This window comes from Heptranchias perlo, chromosome 26 (assembly GCF_035084215.1).
Source record: "Heptranchias perlo isolate sHepPer1 chromosome 26, sHepPer1.hap1, whole genome shotgun sequence".
Classification (NCBI taxonomy): domain Eukaryota; kingdom Metazoa; phylum Chordata; class Chondrichthyes; order Hexanchiformes; family Hexanchidae; genus Heptranchias; species Heptranchias perlo.
Genome location: NC_090350.1, coordinates 43,285,638 through 43,305,034, shown reverse-complemented (window position 1 = coordinate 43,305,034; position 19,397 = coordinate 43,285,638). Strand labels below are relative to the sequence as shown.

General features: G+C 44.8%; 2 protein-coding genes across 2 annotated transcripts in view; one reads left to right on the top strand and one right to left on the bottom strand.

Moving 5' to 3' along the window:
• The window catches only part of LOC137342749 (connector enhancer of kinase suppressor of ras 1-like), an 86,899-nt gene extending 81,238 nt beyond the window's left edge, over positions 1-5,661 (bottom strand). Inside the window, exon 1 of the mRNA XM_068006922.1 lies at positions 5,539-5,661. Coding sequence (XP_067863023.1) covers positions 5,539-5,590 — 52 coding nt within the window. The 5' untranslated portion in view covers positions 5,591-5,661. The remainder of the gene's footprint in view (positions 1-5,538) is intronic.
• Positions 5,662-11,474: 5,813 nt separating this feature from the next.
• LOC137342748 (heat shock cognate 71 kDa protein-like) lies at positions 11,475-19,106 on the top strand. The gene is made up of 3 exons (XM_068006921.1): positions 11,475-12,443; positions 14,211-15,323; positions 18,593-19,106. The coding sequence occupies exons 1-3, from the start codon at positions 11,874-11,876 to the stop codon at positions 18,839-18,841; spliced, it is 1,932 nt and encodes a 643-aa protein (XP_067863022.1). The 5' UTR covers positions 11,475-11,873; the 3' UTR covers positions 18,842-19,106.
• Positions 19,107-19,397: the final 291 nt, after the last annotated feature.

Sequence of the window (19,397 nt, the reverse complement as noted above, 5' to 3'; positions counted from 1 at the left end):
AAACTGGATCTACAAGTCTGCAGAAACTAGATTTAACAGTATAACGACCAGGACCCAGATCATAGGTGCCTGGCTCACAGGCTGCCAAAGACTGAGGCCATCAGGTTCCATGGGGGTTCTCCCAATGCCCCCCTATAAAGTTGACTGGAGATTAGTGGAACCTCCAGAGTAACGGCGTGAATGGCTAGAAATACTTCTCCAAGTGTCTGCCAAGTCCCGCCATCGTTACAGTGGGATATCAGGGCGAGTCCCACGCAATCTTAGGGCCCGAGTCTTTCCAAAGGAATTGTGGGAAACAGTCACCCAGCTGCACTTATTGTAAGTTGCCAGTTGTGCTGTACAGTATCTTGGTTTGGTGTGTGCTTCGATGAATCATTTTAAATTGTAAATAAATTTGGTCTGTGGTCCAACCTGTACAAACCAGCACAGCAGAGTGAATATTTTCCACATTCTACATGCATCTGACATTCTCTCCAGCAGTCATTTGCAGCAAGACCTGAACAACACCCGGTGCAGCAGGGAGTGAGAGAAACCGGTTTGAGTTGGTAAGGAACACAGTCTGTTTGCAGAAATGGTTGTCGCGCCGTTTACACAAGAAAAAAAGTCTTGAAAAAATCCCAAGTCATAACAGATGATTCATTTGCCTAGTTCAAGCAACATCACATCTTCAGCTGAGATACCATTGGGTGGTTCAAATTGCCACTAGTAGGAACTTTAAGACACAATGAATGAGGAGTAAATGTAAACATTTTATGCCACAATGCTCACTAAAGTGTTTTTTTGCCTGACCCCCTGAATATCTAAACCTGAATGCTTTCAGATATTCAGAGCACATCCTTTATTTACCTTCCTGAAGTTCATAAAATCTGCAGAATGAGGTTTCTCTGACCCATTCATAAAAAAACAATTTAGAGGAAAACCTGTGTCCCTCCCCCAAAGCAGTGTCCAGTCATCGAGTTTTAATCTTTCCCCTTCAGGTGGTTAACGATGCGTCCTTGGGAGGGTAAGTACTGATGAAATACAGACAGTTTGTGTGGAATTCCTTTCGATGAAACACAGCCAGAACTTCTGACAGGACTCTAAGGGGTTACCAGAGTCAGTTGCACCAAACTGAATAATAATAAACAGATATGTTGTCTAATGGAAGCTTGGCCTTCTAACAAACTTGCCCAGAGATTCTGCTTTCTCCTTTAGTTACTGGTGATACGGGAGATACATCAGCAGCTATAGGAAAACTGTAAGAGAGGCTGCTTTTCACCAGAGTATTGCAGCCACTTGTATTGTCACTGCCACAGGCCAGTGAATCAGAGTGAAGAATGCAGTGACGATGCTTTGGGTTCCAGTTTTATACATTACAGAGCAATTGGACAGAGATCCCTGTCACAATCAGCATTTAGTGAGTTCCTAACCTAAGGCATACCCACATGGTGCATAATAGAGGCCAGACATCTTTATTGATGGATGCTCTTATGCACCTCCAACAGATGGGTACTGAACATACATAGAAAAGCCGGACAGCATGTCACCTGCATGTTTTATTATCCAGCGACGGTGGGTGACAAGGGGAGTTAAGGGGAAAAGAGAAAAACAATATTTTTAAATGTTGAAGAAAGCAACTTCTGCTTTGATGGGCACGATGTGGAGATGCCGGTGATGGACTGGGGTTGACAATTGTAAACAATTTTACAACACCAAGTTATAGTCCAGCAATTTTATTTTAAATTCACAAGCTTTCGGAGGCTTCCCCCTTCGTCAGGTGAACGATGTGAAATGAAATCCTCGAAATGAAATCTCATTTATAATTCACAGAACAATGCTTGGTGAGTACAGACAGTTTTTTCAACTGCCCGTTGCCAAGGCAATCAGTGTGCAGACAGACAGGTGTTACCTGCCAGGTCTCTCAGAATATACAAATCACCAAAAAAAAAAACAACAAACAAAAAAAAACAGAGATAGAGAGGTAGAAACATAGAAAAGACAGCAACTGACCCGTTATATTAAAAACAGATAACATTTGTTCGCTGGTGGGGTAACGTGTAGCGTGACATGAACCCAAGATCCCGGTTGAGGCCGTCCTCATGGGTGCGGAACTTGGCTATCAATTTCTGCTCGACGATTTTGCGTTGTCGTGTGTCTCGAAGGCCGCCTTGGAGAACGCTTACCCGAAGGTCGGTGGATGAATGTCCATGACTGCTGAAGTGTTCCCCGACTGGGAGGGAACCCTCCTGTTTGGAGGGTTCCCTCCCAGTCACCTGAGGAAGGAGGTAGCCTCCGAAAGCTTGTGAATTTAAAATAAAATTGCTGGACTATAACTTGGTGTTGTAAAATTGTTTACAATTGTCAACCCCAGTCCATCACCGGCATCTCCACATCATGACTGTTTTTTTTTGTTTGTTTTTTTTTTGGTGATTTGTATATTCTGTGAGACCTGGCAGGTAACACCTGTCTGTCTGCACACTGATTGCCTTGGCAACGGGCAGTTGAAAAAACTGTCTGTACTCACCAAGCATTGTTCTGTGAATTATAAATGCGATTTCATTTCGAGGATTTCATTTCACATCGTTCACCTGACGAAGGGGGAAGCCTCCGAAAGCTTGTGAATTTAAAATAAAATTGCTGGACTATAACTTGGTGTTGTAAAATTGTTTACAATTGATGGGCACAGTGGCCTTTACAGAATCCCTTGAGCAGACACATATCAGGGCTCTTAGGAAGATGGTGAATGGAAGATTTGTTTAGAAACAGGGCGAGGCTGTCTGGCCCAACAAGCCTATCTCTTTGCGATAGATCTCACCATGTCCTTCAATCCCTTCTCTCCAGAAACACATCCAATTGTCTCCTTAGCCCAGTTATACTGGTCCAGTTCAGTCGCCTGATCTAGTAATTTATCTTATAATTCTAATACTCCCTTCTTCCTAGTTTCTAACCTGTGCCCCATGGTATTTGAACCCTTCATCATAGTGACCAATTTTCCAGGATCAACTTCACTCATGTCCTACATTACTTTCAAAACTTTGATTAGATCACTTCAAAGTCTCCTATTTTCCAAATAAAACGCTCTCAACTTTTCCTCATAACTTTACTTCCTGATACCCGGACTTGTTTATCTCCTTCCTATGATTAGGTAATCAGAACTGCACACAGTGCTCCAGATGGGATCTCACCAACACCTTGCACAGCAATATGATTCACATTTGGTTTTGTGGGTAGTTCTAACCACAAGTGGAATGCCCGCCTGCGATTGATTTGATCGCAGTCTACATCGTCCCAGATCCTGAAACATTGGCGGACAGCACTGTATTCTTGTTAAAATGGACCATCTTTTCTGTGAACCAGATAAACGACAATATAAATCTAACAGATGGAGCAGAGTTAATGCAAACCATCTCGAGCGTTTTATTTGCATCAGTGTGTACAAACAGCAATTAGCTCATTTAACTGTGTTTGATGGATTTGAAGAAAATTTGAATTTCCTTCTGTAGTCGAAGTGGGAATATTTTACTATGTTAAAGGTGCTTTCTCAGTTATTGCTTGGGCTTAGTTACCTTACCAAGCATTTGAAGCAGCTTGGATATACATGAAGTAGCCTATAGCAAATGTTCTCAGCTCAGAATGGTCCCTTATAATTAATGTCATATAAAGATGAGTTCCAAATATCATAACTCTGGAAGCAGAAGTCACTTTGCTCAACTATGTCAATCAGGGAATCCGCTAGAGGGGCCTGAAGAAAACAGTTGCTTTTTGCCTCAGATAACATCTCATTGGTTCTTCCCAGTCTCTTGACTAAGCAATGGTTTGACTATCAAAGTGGCTGTTGCTGAGACAACCCAACATCACAGAGCATGGAATGAGTTATTAGATCATCTCAAAAGTATGATGTCAGCTCTGCTGAACCTATTATTGGGCTTTGCACAGATGCACTAATTGACCTTAACACCAAAAATGTGTAAGAACCTGCTGAGCTCCATCATGATTCAAAGGTTTTTTTGGTTCTGCTCGTTCCACTTATGATGTATAATTGTTGCAGACAAAGTGATTGATTTATAGGGCCATATTTCACCCCAGAGACTGTGATAAGTTTCTTGCACAGAATTGAAGACAATGTCTTACATGCCAAGCATGGAATCCCCTCCTCAATAGTCAAACAACAATATTCCATTCCCAGTGTTTCACTGGATAGACTAAACAGGATTTCTGGTAAGAGTATTTGGATTTCAAAATTCTGACATAATAAAAACCATTGATGCCACAACAGTGTCAATAAACCATATCCCATTCTCTGTCAGACAAGGCATTCTACTCCCAGCTTTCCATCAGTGCCAATTGGTGTCCAGGTTCCAGTAGCTGCCAGGGTTAACATGCCTTCCTAATTTTCCCTCCAACCCAATGCCTCGACTTCCACTCCACATCCCCTCCTAACACACAGACATCAGACAGTGAGCATCAGAAGACATCACAGTCTGACCCCACAGACAGTTGGTGTGTCAGTGCTATAGAATCATACAGCACGGGCCATTCAGCCCATCGTGCCTGTGCCGCCGCTTTGAAAGAGCTATCCAATTATACCCACTCCATCCCCTCTTTCCCCATAGCCCTGCAAATTTTTCCTTTTCAAGTATTTATCCAATTCCCTTTCGAAAGTTACTATTGAATCTGCTTCCACCACCCTTTCAGGCAATGCAGTCAGATCATAACTCTCTGCCCCAAAAAAAATTTCCTCATCTCCCCTCTGGTTCTTTTGCCAATCGCCTTAAATCTGTGTCCTCTGGTCACCAACCCTCCTGCCACTGGAAACCGCTTCTCCTTATTTACTCTATCAAAACTGTTCACAATTTTGAACACCTCTATTAACCTTCTCTGCTCTAAGGAGAACAACCCCAGCTTCTCCAGTCTCTCCACATAACTGAAGCCTTTCATCCCTGGTACCATTCTAGTAAATCTCCTCTGCACCCTCTCTCAGGCCTTGACATCCTTCCTAAAGTGTGGCACCCAGAATTGGACACAATTCTCCAGCTGAGCCCTAACCAGTGATTTATAAAGGTTTAGCTATAGCTTGCAGATACTGAGCCCCCACGGTGACATTGAATCTCCATTCCAACCCCTGGGACTAGAACCAGCTCAAGTACCCTCTTTCCCTTGTACAATGTCAAGGCCTGTTTGCCCAAGCTGGCAGGAGGGGCAGCCGCTGGAAAACATGGATAGCTCAGTCCTGGCCAAAGGTGGACAAGCTCCCCAGGGCAGCAATGGCCGCTTGTTGTTCTTTTGCTATAAACATCTGTAAATGTGCCTATAAACACCAGCAACACTTCACCGAGTTTCAGGATCAGGTTAGAGAACTGCTTGTGCGGGGAGGGAGTTACACAATCTGACGATGGTAAATAGATTTCTTCATCAGTCTTTCTGCAGGAGCGGCGACCCGACCCAGGAATAGATCGCGAAGGTCAACAAGACCCAACACGACCGGTCCCTGAAGGAGCAGCACTCGCCCCACTTCCTCATTCCTCCCCCTCCTCCCCTGGGCATCTCAGGATCTCTCACCTTGTAACCACACCAAGACCCTGCGAGGACTCCAGGTGTTAATCGGTTCCATCTTCTCTTGACTCCGGACCAAACACAGTGGAGAGAGCGAGGCTGAGCGGAGAGGTCCAAACTTCAGCCGCTTCCGCCCAACACCGCGTCACTCACAGGTAGGCGGCGGCGAGCCCCCATTTGCCGCTACATCTGTCAATCATTGAGGAGCCAAGGTGTGTACTCAGGAGGCATTTAGAGACAGTGAGAAACAGAGAGAGAGAGAAAGAAACACAGAGAAACAGAGAGAGAGAGAGAGAAAGAAACACAGAGAAACAGAGAGAGAGAGAGAGAGAGAAAGAAACACAGAGAAACAGAGAGAGAGAGAAAGAAACACAGAGAAACAGAGAGAGAGAGAGAGAGAAAGAAACACAGAGAAACAGAGAGAGAGAGAAAGAAACACAGAGAAACAGAGAGAGAGAGAGAAAGAAACACAGAGAAACAGAGAGAGAGAGAAAGAAACACAGAGAAACAGAGAGAGAGAGAGAAAGAAACACAGAGAAACAGAGAGAGAGAGAAAGAAACACAGAGAAACAGAGAGAGAAAGAAACACAGAGAAACAGAGAGAGAGAGAAACACAGAGAAACAGAGAGAGAAAGAAACACAGAGAAACAGAGAGAGAGAGAGAGAAAGAAACACAGAGAAACAGAGAGACAGAGAGAAACATAGAGAGTGAGAAACACAGAGTGTGAGACGCACACACACTGTGAGAAACACACGCACACACACACACTGTGAGAAACACACGCACACACACACTGAGAAACACACACACACAGTGAGATACACACACACACTGAGAAACACACACACTGAGAAACACACGCACACTGAGAAACACACACACACTGAGAAACACACGCACACACACTGAGAAACACACACACAGTGAGACACACACACAGTGAGAAGCACGCACACAGTGAGACACACACACACAGTGAGACACACACGCTGTGAGAAGCGCACACACACAGTGAGAAGCACGAACACACACTGTGAGAAGCACACACACACAGTGAGAAACACGCACACACACTGAGAAACACACGCACACACACTGTGAGAAACACACACACACAGAAACACAGAGAGAGAGAGTGAGAAACAAACACGTAGAGACAGTGAGAAACAAAGGGAGAGAGACAGTGAGAAACAAAGGGAGAGAGACAGTGAGAAACAAACTCAGAGAGAGAGAAGGAGACAGTGAGAAACACAAACAGAGCGAGAGAAAGAAATACATAGACAGAGAAAGGTAGAGAGATGCAGTGAGAAACAAACAGAGGGAGAGAGATAGTGAGAAACAAACACAGAGTGAGAACAGAGAGAGAGAAACAAACACAAAGATTGAGAGAGACCGTGAGAAAGAGAGAGAGAGAGAGAAAGGGATGCATAGAGGTAGAGATAGAAAGGGAGCAGACAGAGGGGTACATTTTGGTCTTCACTGGTTGTCAGTATCATTGTATGGAACAGCACAGAAGAAAGCCACTTGGCCCATCGTGCCTGTGCCAGCTATTTGAAAGAATCTGGGAGCGGATGGCCAGCCTGTTGCAGAACCCACCTGATTTTCATCCCATTGAAATGAATGGGTTGAAAGTCAAGTGGGTTCTATATAAAGGGGAGAGAATCCACTGGGCCAGATCCCCACCCAGGTGAAGAACAACATCTACCCAGAGACCACAAGTCAATGGAATTGTTTTCGGAACTACATACTTGAAAGTTACGTTAAAAAAAACTAAAACTAACTTCAAAGTGAAAACAGAGCAAAGTTTGGTAAACAACAATGATGAGGATGGGATACTGGCTTCGTTTACCAGTGTAATGGGAAGACAGTAGGGTTGGTATTCTGGAAGGATGAAATCCAATGTGTCAAAGGCCCATCTTTACGGGGAAGTGGTCTCCAAAGATAGAGAAATTGCTGTAGTATTTAACCGTTATTTTTCAACAGTGGTTCACAAAAAAATGAGGGAGAAATGTTGGAATTAAGGGTACAGTTTAAAGGTGAAAGTATGGGCAAGTATCTGGTTGGTAGCCAGTTGCCAATGGAGTGCCACTTATCGGTTCGGTGTTTGGGCCAAGATGTTTATAATTTTTATAAATGATTTAGAGGAAGGAATTATGTCAAAAGTGTCCTAATTTGCAGACATCAAATTGGGGAACAGTGGTTAATGATGAACATCAATGTACACAAATTCAAAAGGATTTGGACAAGCCGAGCTGTTCCAGTACAGCTACAACACTGGCATCTACCCGACAATGTGGAAAATTGCCCAGGTATGTCCTGTCCACAAAAAGCAGGACAAATCCAATCTGGCCAATCACCACCCCATCAGTTTACTCTCAATCATCAGCAAAGTGATGGAAGGTGTCGTCGACAGTGCTATCAAGCGGCACTTACTCACCAATAACCTGCTCACCGATGCTCAGTTTGGGATCCGCCAGGACCACTCGGCTCCAGACCTCATTACAGCCTTGATCCAAACATGGACAAAAGAGCTGAATTCCGGAGGTGAGGTGAGAGTGACTGCCCTTGACATCAAGGCAGCATTTGACCGAGTGTGGCACCAAGGAGCCCTAGTAAAATTGAAGTCAATGGGAATCAGGGGGAAAACTTTCCGGTGGCTGGAGTCACACCTAGCACAAAGGAAGACGGCAGTGGTTGTTGGAGGCCAATCATCTCAGCCCCAGGACATTGCTGCAGGAGTTCCTCAGGGCAGTGTCCTAGGCCCAACCATCTTCAGCTGCTTCATCAATGACCTTCCCTCCATCATAAGGTCAGAAATGGGGATGTTCGCTGATGATTGCACAGTGTTCAGTTCCATTCGCAACCCCTCAGATAATAAAGCAGTCCGTGCCCGCATACAGCAAGACCTGGACAACATCGAGGCTTGGGCTGATAAGTGGCAAGTAACATTCGCGCCAGACAAGTGCCAAGCAATGACCATCTCGAAGAAGAGAGTGTCTAACCACCTCCCCTTGACATTCAATGGCATTACCATCGCCAAATCCCCCAACATCAACATCCTGGGGATCACCATTGACCAGAAACTTAACTGGACCAGCCACATGAATACTTTGGCTACAAGAGCAGGTCAGAGGCTGGGTATTCTGTGGCGAGTGACTCACCTCCTCACTCCCCAAAGCCTCTTCACCATCTACAAGGCACAAGTCAGGAGTGTGATGGAATACTCTCCACTTGCCTGGATGAGTGCAACTCCAACAACACTCAAGAAGCTTGACACCATCCAGGACAAAGCAGCCCGCTTGATTGGCACCCCATCCACCACCCTAAATCTTCATTCCCTTCACCACCAGCGCACTGTGGCTGCAGTGTGTACCATCCACAGGATGCACTGCAGCAACTCGCCAAGGCTTCTTCGACAGCACCTCCCAAACCCGCGACCTCTATCACCTAGAAGGACAAGGGCAGCAGGTACGTGGGAACAACACCACCTGCACGTTCCCCTCCAAGTCACACACCATCCCGACTTGGAAATATATCGCCGTTCCTTCATCGTCGCTGGGTCAAAATCCTGGAACTCCCTCCCTAACAGCACTGTGGGAGAACCTTCACCACACGGACTGCAGCGGTTCAAGAAGGCGGCTCACCACCACCTTCTGAAGGGCATTTCGGGATGGGCAATAAATGCCGGCCTCGCCAGCAATGCCCACATCCCATGAACGAATTTTTTAAAAGTTAAATCAGTGGGTGGAGAAATGGCAGGCAGAGTTTAATGCAGGAAAATGTACGGTGATGAGATTGGGCTGAGGGAAGGTTGATATGGATTATGTGCTAAATGGAAATGTACTCGAGGTATCGGAGCAGGAGAGAGATCTTGGGGTTTTCGTGGACAGGTTACTGAAACCAACAGCACAATGTTCCCAAACTGTTAAAAAAAAATCAGAATATTGGGATGTATAGCAAGGGGTGTCAAGTAAAAATCCAGAGAGGTCATTTTGAAACTGGATTGGCCCTGGCGAGACCACTTCTGGAGTATTGCATGCTAATATCTCCTTGTGTGGCTCGGTGTCAAATTTTGTTTGATAATCACTCCTGTGAAGCGCCTTGGGACGTTTTACTACATTAAAGGCACTATATAAATGCAAGTTGTTGTTGTTTTGGACTCCCTATTTCAAAATAGATATGAAGTTATTGGAGGAGTACAGAGAAGGGCTACACAGCTGATCCCAGAACTTAAGGGAATGATTGACGACCCGGGGTCTTTTGTCCCTCCAAAAGAGAAGACTGAGAGGGGATACAATAGGAATGTTTAAAATTTTGGCTATCATCTTATTTTCTCCATTAAGATAAAAGCTCAGTATTGAAAAAAAGGTTTGTAACATAATAAGGACAATAATAACAACTTGCATTTACATAGCGCCTTTAACGTAGTAAAACGTCCCCAGGCGCTTCATGTGCGAGCAGCAACCAATCTACAGACAGACTTCTCTCAACAACTGCAATTAGGCTCTAATTGACCTTTTTTAATTCGTTCACGGGATGTGGGAGTCGCTGGCGAGGCCGGCATTTATTGCCCATCCCTAATTGCCCTTGAGGAGGTGGTGGTGAGCCGCCTTCTTGAACTGCTGCATTCCGTGTGGTGAAGGTTCTCCCACAGTGCTGTTAGGAAGGGAGTTCCAGGATTTTGACCCAGCGACGATGAATGAACGGCCGATATATTTCCAAGTCGGGATGATGTGTGACTTGGAGGGGAACGTGCAGGTGGTGTTGTTCCCATGTGCCTGCTGCCCTTGTCCTTCTAGGTGGTAGAGGTCACGGGTTTGGGAGGTGCTGTTGAAGAAGCCTTGGCGAGTTGGTGCAGTGCATCCTGTGGATGGTGCACACTGCAGCCACAGTGTGCCGGTGGTGAAGGGAGTGAATGTTTCGGGTCGTGGATGGGATGCCAATCAAGCGGGCTGCTTTGTCCTGGATGGTGTCGAGCTTCTTGAGTGTTGTTGGAGCTGCACTCATCCAGGCAAGTGGAGAGTATTCCATCACACTCCTGACTTGTGCCTTGTCGATGGTGGAAAGGCTTTGGGGAGTCAGGAGGTGAGTCACTCGCCGCAGAATACCCAGTCTCTGACCTGCTCTTGTAGCCACCTTAGGATATACCAGTTTACAACAAATAGATTTTAGGACTTTAAGGGACAAATCAAGTGAAATCAAACTCTACCTTAGCAGCAGGTTAATACGTGGGTTTTAATGTACCAGAGAAAAATGACCTTGAAAGCTGTTGGGTTATGACAAGAACCCAGCTGGTTCAGTAATGCCCGTCAGAGAAGGGAACCTGCCACCGCTAAACAGTCTGAGCTACACGTGACTCCAATCCTACACTGTGTGGCTGACTCTTCATTCCCTCAGGGCAACTGGGGACGGGCAATAAATACTCACCAGCATTGCAGTGCTGAGAGAGCCCTTCCTTCAGTTCCCTCTCACTGAGCCTGCACAGCAGACCATGGCTGCCTGGATCACCGGGAAACCTGTCACTCGGTGTCCTGTGGACAAGCTGCGGGATTTAAAGAGGGGGCACCGCTCATACTCGCAGCCACTCCTCACTTAAGGCTCCAAAATACCCGCGACCGCACTGGGGACTATGAGAACACAAGGGGTCGGGACTGTGAGCAGGGTGCAACTTTCAGCGAGCTGGTTACAGAGTATGATTCACGCTGCAGCAATCCTGATATTAATAGAGAGAGTGATGGCCCAGGGAAAGAAGCGGCTTTAAATAGAGCATCGCCGCTGCTCACTGAGTGTCCCAAACACTCGGCCGCTTCTCTCAACTTCCAGAAGGTGCAACCTGAGCCTCAGCTGTGAAACTCCGAGAGTGATCACAGCGGGAGAAGAAAAGGATAAACAACAAGATAAAGAGATGGGGCAGAGGGAGGGGAGAGGAACAGGATGATTAAAAAGGGAGGAAGCTTGAAATGGAAACAGAAAGACTGGGAATGGGGTGAGTGGGAACCGGATCTGATTGGTTCCGATACCCCACTCTGATTAGAATCGATACTTTGCTCTGATCAGTTGCGATAAGTCGCTGTGAGCGGCTCTCGATGCCGTGCCCGTGTCCGGGACCCCCTGACCCCCCGGGCGGACCCGCTTTATATTTAGTTTATCCCCGGTGACCCGCTCTGCTGACGAACCGATCTATTTCTGGTGAGTATCGCGGCCAAGTGTCAGACACACGGACCAATACCAGAGCTTCGCCCTCGTCCAGAAGCTTCTAATCACTGGTATAAAGGGCAGCCCCCGGACCCCGGACCCCAACCCGCAGAGTGCCGGACCGACCGCTTCACCTCCCGCGGCCATGACTTCCAAAACCGCCCCGGCGGTGGGCATCGACCTGGGCACCACCTACTCCTGTGTCGGGGTCTTCCAGCATGGCAAGGTGGAGATCATCGCCAATGACCAGGGCAACCGGACCACCCCCAGCTACGTGGCCTTCACCGACACCGAGAGGCTGATCGGGGACGCGGCCAAGAACCAGGTGGCCATGAACCCCCAGAACACCGTCTTCGACGCCAAGAGACTGATCGGCCGGAGATACGACGACCCGACTGTCCAGGCCGACCTCAAACACTGGCCCTTCAAAGTGATCAACGACTCCTCCAGACCCAAAGTAGAGGTTCAACACAAGGGCGAAACCAAGACCTTCTCCGCAGAAGAGATCTCCTCCATGGTCCTGTCCAAGATGAGGGAGATCGCCGAGGCTTATCTGGGCAGATCCATCTCCAGCGCCGTCATCACCGTCCCCGCTTACTTCAATGATTCCCAGCGCCAAGCCACCAAAGACGCCGGGGCGATCACCGGACTCAACGTCCTGAGGATCATCAATGAGCCCACAGCCGCCGCCATCGCCTATGGGCTGGACAAGAAGGTGGGTTATCATCGCTGGGTATATCTGGTAACCAGGTACAGTGTACCTTGGGGACTGGATCAAAGAGAGAGATTAGATAGACAGATATTTCAGATATTAATGGAGACAATTGCAGAGTGTGGGAGTATGTTATAAGGTTATTGAACATGTTTTGAGATGGGGTCAGAAACGACAGGAGCAAAGTTCACGCCACTTCCACCCACAGATGTATTCCTGCCTTGGAACTGACTTTAGAGTGTGTTACTCTGTACAATACACAGTGTCATACTTGTGGGGAGGCAGCCTGGTAACAATCAGTAACATGAGAGTAGATTACATTACACCGTGAGACTAGACTACAATACACCGTGAGACTAGACTACAATACACCGTGAGACTAGACTACAATATACAGTGAGACTAGACTACAATACACCGTGAGACTAGACTACAATACACCGTGAGACTAGACTACAATACACCGTGAGACTAGACTACAATATACAGTGAGACTAGACTACAATACACCGTGAGACTAGACTACAATACACCGTGAGACTAGACTACAATACACCGTGAGACTAGACTACAATACACCGTGAGACTAGACTACAATATACAGTGAGACTAGACTACAATACACCGTGAGACTAGACTACAATACACCGTGAGACTAGACTACAATATACGGTGAGACTAGACTACAATACACCGTGAGACTAGACTACAATACACCGTGAGACTAGACTACAATACACCGTGAGACTAGACTACAGTATACAATGACAGTAGATTTAATTACACTATAAGAGTAGGCTAAAATATACTGTGAGATTAGGCGGCAGTACATTGTGAGAGTAGGCTATACAATACCATTAGAGCAAATTACATTTACCTTCGGTTAGAAGCAATATTAAGATTGTTTCATTGTCTGATAGAATAGAATATAAAGTTTATATAAAATAAAAATAGAAAATGCTGGGCAGTGGATTATAAGGGAAAGACCTTATCCAATATGTATGTAGAGAGTACAATAATCAATTATATATTAATTACTGTTTTCTGCAATATCCGCAGCAGTGACACTTTTCAACAATTACAATGTACTGACGCACAAGTATGATAAATATTTCTCACATATCATGTGACACTGCTCCCACTACTCCAATTAAAATAACCACAAAACAATCCTGACACCCACCATGAACCACACAAAACTATAATCTGAAAACCGTTGACTGCATTAAATTAACTCAACCTCCCAGTGATTGCAGGGGACACAGTGAGAAACCAATCAAAAATGGAGCCCAGTCCAGAAACTGCCCTTCACACACAGCATCTCAAACTAATGTTCTTTACAACAGTAATAGTGACAATGTGCTTGTCTGTGTTAATTGTATCCAAGTGATTTATATCAATTAGTGTTAACTGGATTTAGCTGGTGCGTATCAATTGAGAACTCTCTTGTATCCATTTATAAGAGAGCTGATCTAGGGTGTGGGTGTAATGCAGAGCTCTGTGAATAAAGGCTTGGAAGCAACTGAAGACCAGGCTTTAGTATTCTATCCTTCACCACCTGGCTATCCAATTTATAACATTCTGTTGGGTTCTACAATATTGGATAATATTGTCCCATTAAACCTTTCATTTAGTTCCAGTCCTCCCATTGGTTGTATTCCTTTATATAGGCGTTGATTTGTAGTTTGTGAATATTGTTTGGTTTTGTTTCTAGTTAAACTCCTCTGGTGGGGATTGTACCCATTTAAGTTGCTTTGGCTGTTTGTTTAGGTGGGGGCTGAGCGCAATGTCCTCATCTTCGACCTGGGTGGTGGCACCTTTGATGTGTCCATCCTCACCATCGAGGACGGAATCTTTGAGGTCAAATCCACGGCTGGAGACACACACCTGGGCGGCGAGGATTTCGATAACCGCATGGTGAACCACTTTGTTGAAGAGTTCAAGCGCAAATACAAGAAGGACATCAGCGGGAACAAGCGAGCTGTACGTCGCCTCCGCACCGCATGTGAACGGGCAAAGCGGACCCTGTCCTCCAGCTCCCAGGCCAGCCTGGAGATCGACTCCCTGTATGAGGGCGTGGACTTCTACACCTCCATCACCCGGGCACGGTTCGAGGAGCTCAACTCTGATCTCTTCCGAGGAACCCTGGAGCCTGTGGAGAAAGCTCTGAGAGATGCCAAAATGGACAAGAGCCAGATCCATGAAATCGTACTGGTGGGAGGATCTACTCGAATCCCAAAGATCCAGAAGCTTCTGCAGGACCTATTTAATGGGAAGGAGCTGAATAAGAGCATCAATCCTGACGAGGCAGTGGCTTATGGGGCAGCTGTGCAAGCGGCCATTCTGAGTGGAGACACCTCGGAAGCAGTGCAGGACCTGCTCCTTCTGGATGTGACACCCCTATCACTGGGCATCGAGACAGCTGGGGGAGTGATGACAACCCTGATCAAGAGGAATACAACTATCCCCACCAAGCAGACCCAAATCTTCACCACCTACTCAGATAACCAGCCCGGGGTCCTGATCCAGGTGTTTGAGGGTGAGCGAGCCATGACCAAAGATAACAACCTATTGGGCAAGTTTGAGCTGATAGGAATCCCACCAGCACCTCGGGGTGTCCCTCAGATAGAGGTCACCTTTGACATTGACGCCAATGGAATCTTGAATGTTTCTGCTGTGGATAAAAGTACCGGAAAGGAGAATAAAATCACCATCACCAACGACAAAGGGCGTCTGAGCAAGGAGGAAATTGACCACATGGTGAATGAGGCAGAGCGTTACAAAACGGAGGATGAGACACAACGGCTGCGGGTAGCTGCCAAGAACACCCTTGAATCCTACGCGTACAGCATGAAATCCACGGTGGAAAATGACAACATAAAGGTAGGAATGAAGACTGTGACATCAAATAGGGGGTTTCTAAGGAAATGGACAAACAGACTATTAAAGAATTGGATTGTGTCAGTAATGTAGATTCCACAATACAGGAGCAGTTACAAGGTGCTGTACAAATTATGTTTTAAGAGGTGACTATAGATCACTCGTGTTTACGTAATTTCTCATGGGTTGTGGATTCTTCAAAAGAAAAATAATACATTTAGGACAGGTGAATCTGTCACATTGAGCATGCAGTGATATAAAGCACTCAGCTCTGCACAGTCTATCACATCACTGGAAAGTGTATAATTCCACAGTAGGCTGTAGAAGAGCCCAAACCCAAGCCAAGGTACTGAAATGGCACATCGCACTTTCATCCACCCATAGATCGGAGATGCTTAAACAAAAGGATTTCCCCAAGGGCCTTGTTATTGTACTCATTAAGTATATAAAGAGCTTAATAAAACTATTTCCACCATACTATTTTGAAACAAATATGGAACCAAAGAATGGAAGTGTTGACCCTTTGGTAAAATTAAAATAATGTTTTACAGAAATGATTCTATCATCAGGGACCAGGGACGGAGCTGACCCAGTCCTCTATTTCCCCTCTTCTTGCCAATTTTCTGCTCTCCCTCCTTAACTCAAGACACTGAATCCTTGCTCAGATACGGTTCCCTGGGCAATGGTTGTCGTCTGCTAACTTGCCAAAGTGGTCAATATTCTCATGTAATGGTCAGTGTCAGCAGGGTTTATAACCATGGGCTCATCACAGCCAAACCTGAGCCTTCACTCACACACACACACACAGTGACACACACACAGTGATTTGCACACACACACAGTGATACACACACACACACACACACACACAGAGTGATACACAGACAAACACACACACACACACACTCTCAAACAATCACACACAAATTTCCTGAACAGTGCCGCAGGGATTGCTGGATGGTGATCAGGATTGGAGCCCAAGCTAATTTCCCCCTCCCTAACCTAAAGGTCAATTATAATGTGCTAAAATTGTCCCAACTGACATCCGCTAACTCAGCACAGACTTGGGATCAAATCTGGGATCTTTCTGGTCTTTTTGGTTCAGAACTCACTGGATAAACTTGCTGGGTAATCTGGGGAATTGAAAATATATTTAAATTCCTACATTCTTAGTTTAGTGAAATCAGGACTCATTGAACGTCTCCTACTCCAATCCATTCTTTCCCAGGACATCCAAACTCTGGAACTCCTCCCCTCCCTCAGACTTCCCTTTTACCTGTAGGCTTTTAAAAGTAATTTCCTGATTTATTTTCTTTTCTTTTCTACTTTTTCCAACACTGGTGGTATCCTGTACTATGGGCCGTGGCCCTTCACTTTGGTTCCTTTGTAATAAAAAATCAATCTATATACTTATCTTCATCACATTTTGAGTGATAGATTGATTGTTTCATCTCTCTATTCCCTGTTCCACTAACTGGGACTCATACCGAATATCAATTAAGTATTTTGCTGCATTTATAAACAGAATACAACAGTAGTCTTTCAATTAGCAATATTTGTCTGCCAAATTTCTGGTCATAGATGTGACTAACATTTGACTCATGGACAGACCCACGTATTATACAAAGATCCAGAGGATGTCCAAAACCCACATAGATGATGTCCAAGTGAAGATTCAGTACCAAGTGAAGAATATTTTAACACAAGTTGAACATATTTTCTAACTTCAGTCTTGTTCCACTTTAGAATAACATGAAATTCACTGAGTTTTGTGTGCCTGTCTGTGTCTGTCCATGTGTGTGCATGTTTGTGAGGGAGAGAATTATCTAGAGCATAATTAGCCATGATATGATCAATTCAGAAAGGGGGAGAAAGATATACTGGGCTGTTGTCTAAGTGTTCTCATTCCTGTTCCACTGTAGACCCACCCTCCAAATCAGATAGCATAAAAGCCCCAGTGGTGGCATATCAAGTTATTAAAAAGATTGGAGCAATTGGATTCCCTCCCGTCATAGCTTAGTTGTTAATTCACTGTCCAGACATACAGTCTAGGAAAGTACCTGGTTTGATCTGAAGTCTTCACAGAGTTAGATCATATTAATTGGCCTCAGCCCCTCCTCCCCCAAATTTCACAAAGTAAAAAATCAGCCAGAGTTGTCACTTCTGCTTGATATCCAATGACCTATATTGGAAGGTGTATAAGTCAGCACATTTAGGAGAAGAGGGAAGAAAATTGGAGGGACAAAGAAAATCTCCTGTGGTAACTGAGGGAATCCAAACTTCTATTGTATAACCTTTGGTTCAGTATCTGTCATATTTAGGGTGATCGCTACCAGATCATTCAATCAACTGCTGATCTACTGTAACTTAATTAAACTATAAAGTCATGGGCGGGAGATTTAGGCTTTACACAGGACCCTCAAGTCCATGGTTAAATTCAGATAAAATGTCGTGGTAGTGTAAGTGGCCTAAATAAACAAACAGAGTCCTCTTATTGAAGGAGTCAGGAAAAAGAGAGTGGAAACAAGACTGATGTAAGGAAATAATTTCAATTGTTGTTCAGATATTCTTCACCTGAAAATTCATTTGGTCATAGCCCATTGGGTTTTGGAAACATTTTTAGTTCCTCGTGTAAAAGCTGAGTCAATGTCCATGACTACAAATTTGACAAACCAATATACAATCTAAAGATATATTTAACCATTCATGCATAATATTCCATCTAGCCCTTGTTATCTATCAATGATGTATGGCACTTACTATTTATTTTTGGAATTTAATCCTCAAAATCCATCGATTTAGACGTAACCCCAACTATCACCACTATCACATAATGAGTCCAAACCCCTCACTGCCCATCTTAAGACTAATTTACTCACTGTCCATCAATAAGACCAATCTCCTCAATGTCCATCAGGAAAGTCCCTGGTTTGATCCCTGATTTTAATTGGCCTCAGCCCAAGTTCAAGCTCCTCATTGTCCATCAATACAACCAATGTCCTCATTGTCCATTAATAAGACCAATCTCCTTACTGTTAATCAATCAGACCAATCTCCTCTTCATCCATCACTAAGCTCAACTCCTCACTGTCCATTATGAAACCTCAGTATCCTTCAACAAGAGCTGCCAACACCACCATCACTGAATAAGAGTTAACAACTGCCCTTCCATCAGTGAGGCTCAAACCTCAGTGTCCATGACTGAGAATTAACTCCACCATATCAGCCATTTAATGGATTGGAGCATTATATCTTCCACTTTATCTTTCCAGGGAAAAATTAGTGAAGATGACAAACAGAAAGTCTTGAACAAGGTGAAGGAGACCCTGGATTGGCTAGATCGGAACCAAATGGCTGAAAAGGATGAGTTTGATTTTCATCAAAAAGAGTTGGAGAAGGTGTGTAACCCTGTCATCACCCAGCTGTACCAGAGTGGTGCTGCCTCTGGTCCAGGGGCATTCCCCCAAGGAGCAGGAAGTGCCCCAGAATCTGCTGGACCAACCATAGAGGAAGTGGACTAAAGCTGGAGAAAAAAAATGAAGCCGAAAATGATACTGCATCTGAGATGATTCAACTAAAAATTAGCATTTTGTTTTCTTCAAACTCATGGTTTAGTCTCTTCAATTCAGATTTATTTTTTAACTATAAAGTTACCCAGAAGGTAAACAGAGCCTAGTGGTGTTACACCAAAATAGACCACGGTAGGTCACAGATAGACTCTGCTATGTTCTAAAATATATCTTCCAAAATATGTATTTTGATATAAATAAAAAATATTGTTCACTAGGCTGGACATTAATTTCTTGTTTATGTATCATTAAGTGTATTTTAGCAATAGGTGGTACAGAGGTTGCATGACTGGTAAATTACACTTGTATGGTACTGAAAAATATGAACATTAAAGTGCATGGAGCTTAATCACATGCCTGCCATTGGGTTACATAGGGAATAACAGATACCTGACAGTGAATTACATAGAGGATCCAAGGAAGAATCCATTACGGAGGAGGGAGAATCAGAACATAGGAAAGAATGGAATGAGGTAAGCCCACATCACCCATCATTCCTGCTCCTTCC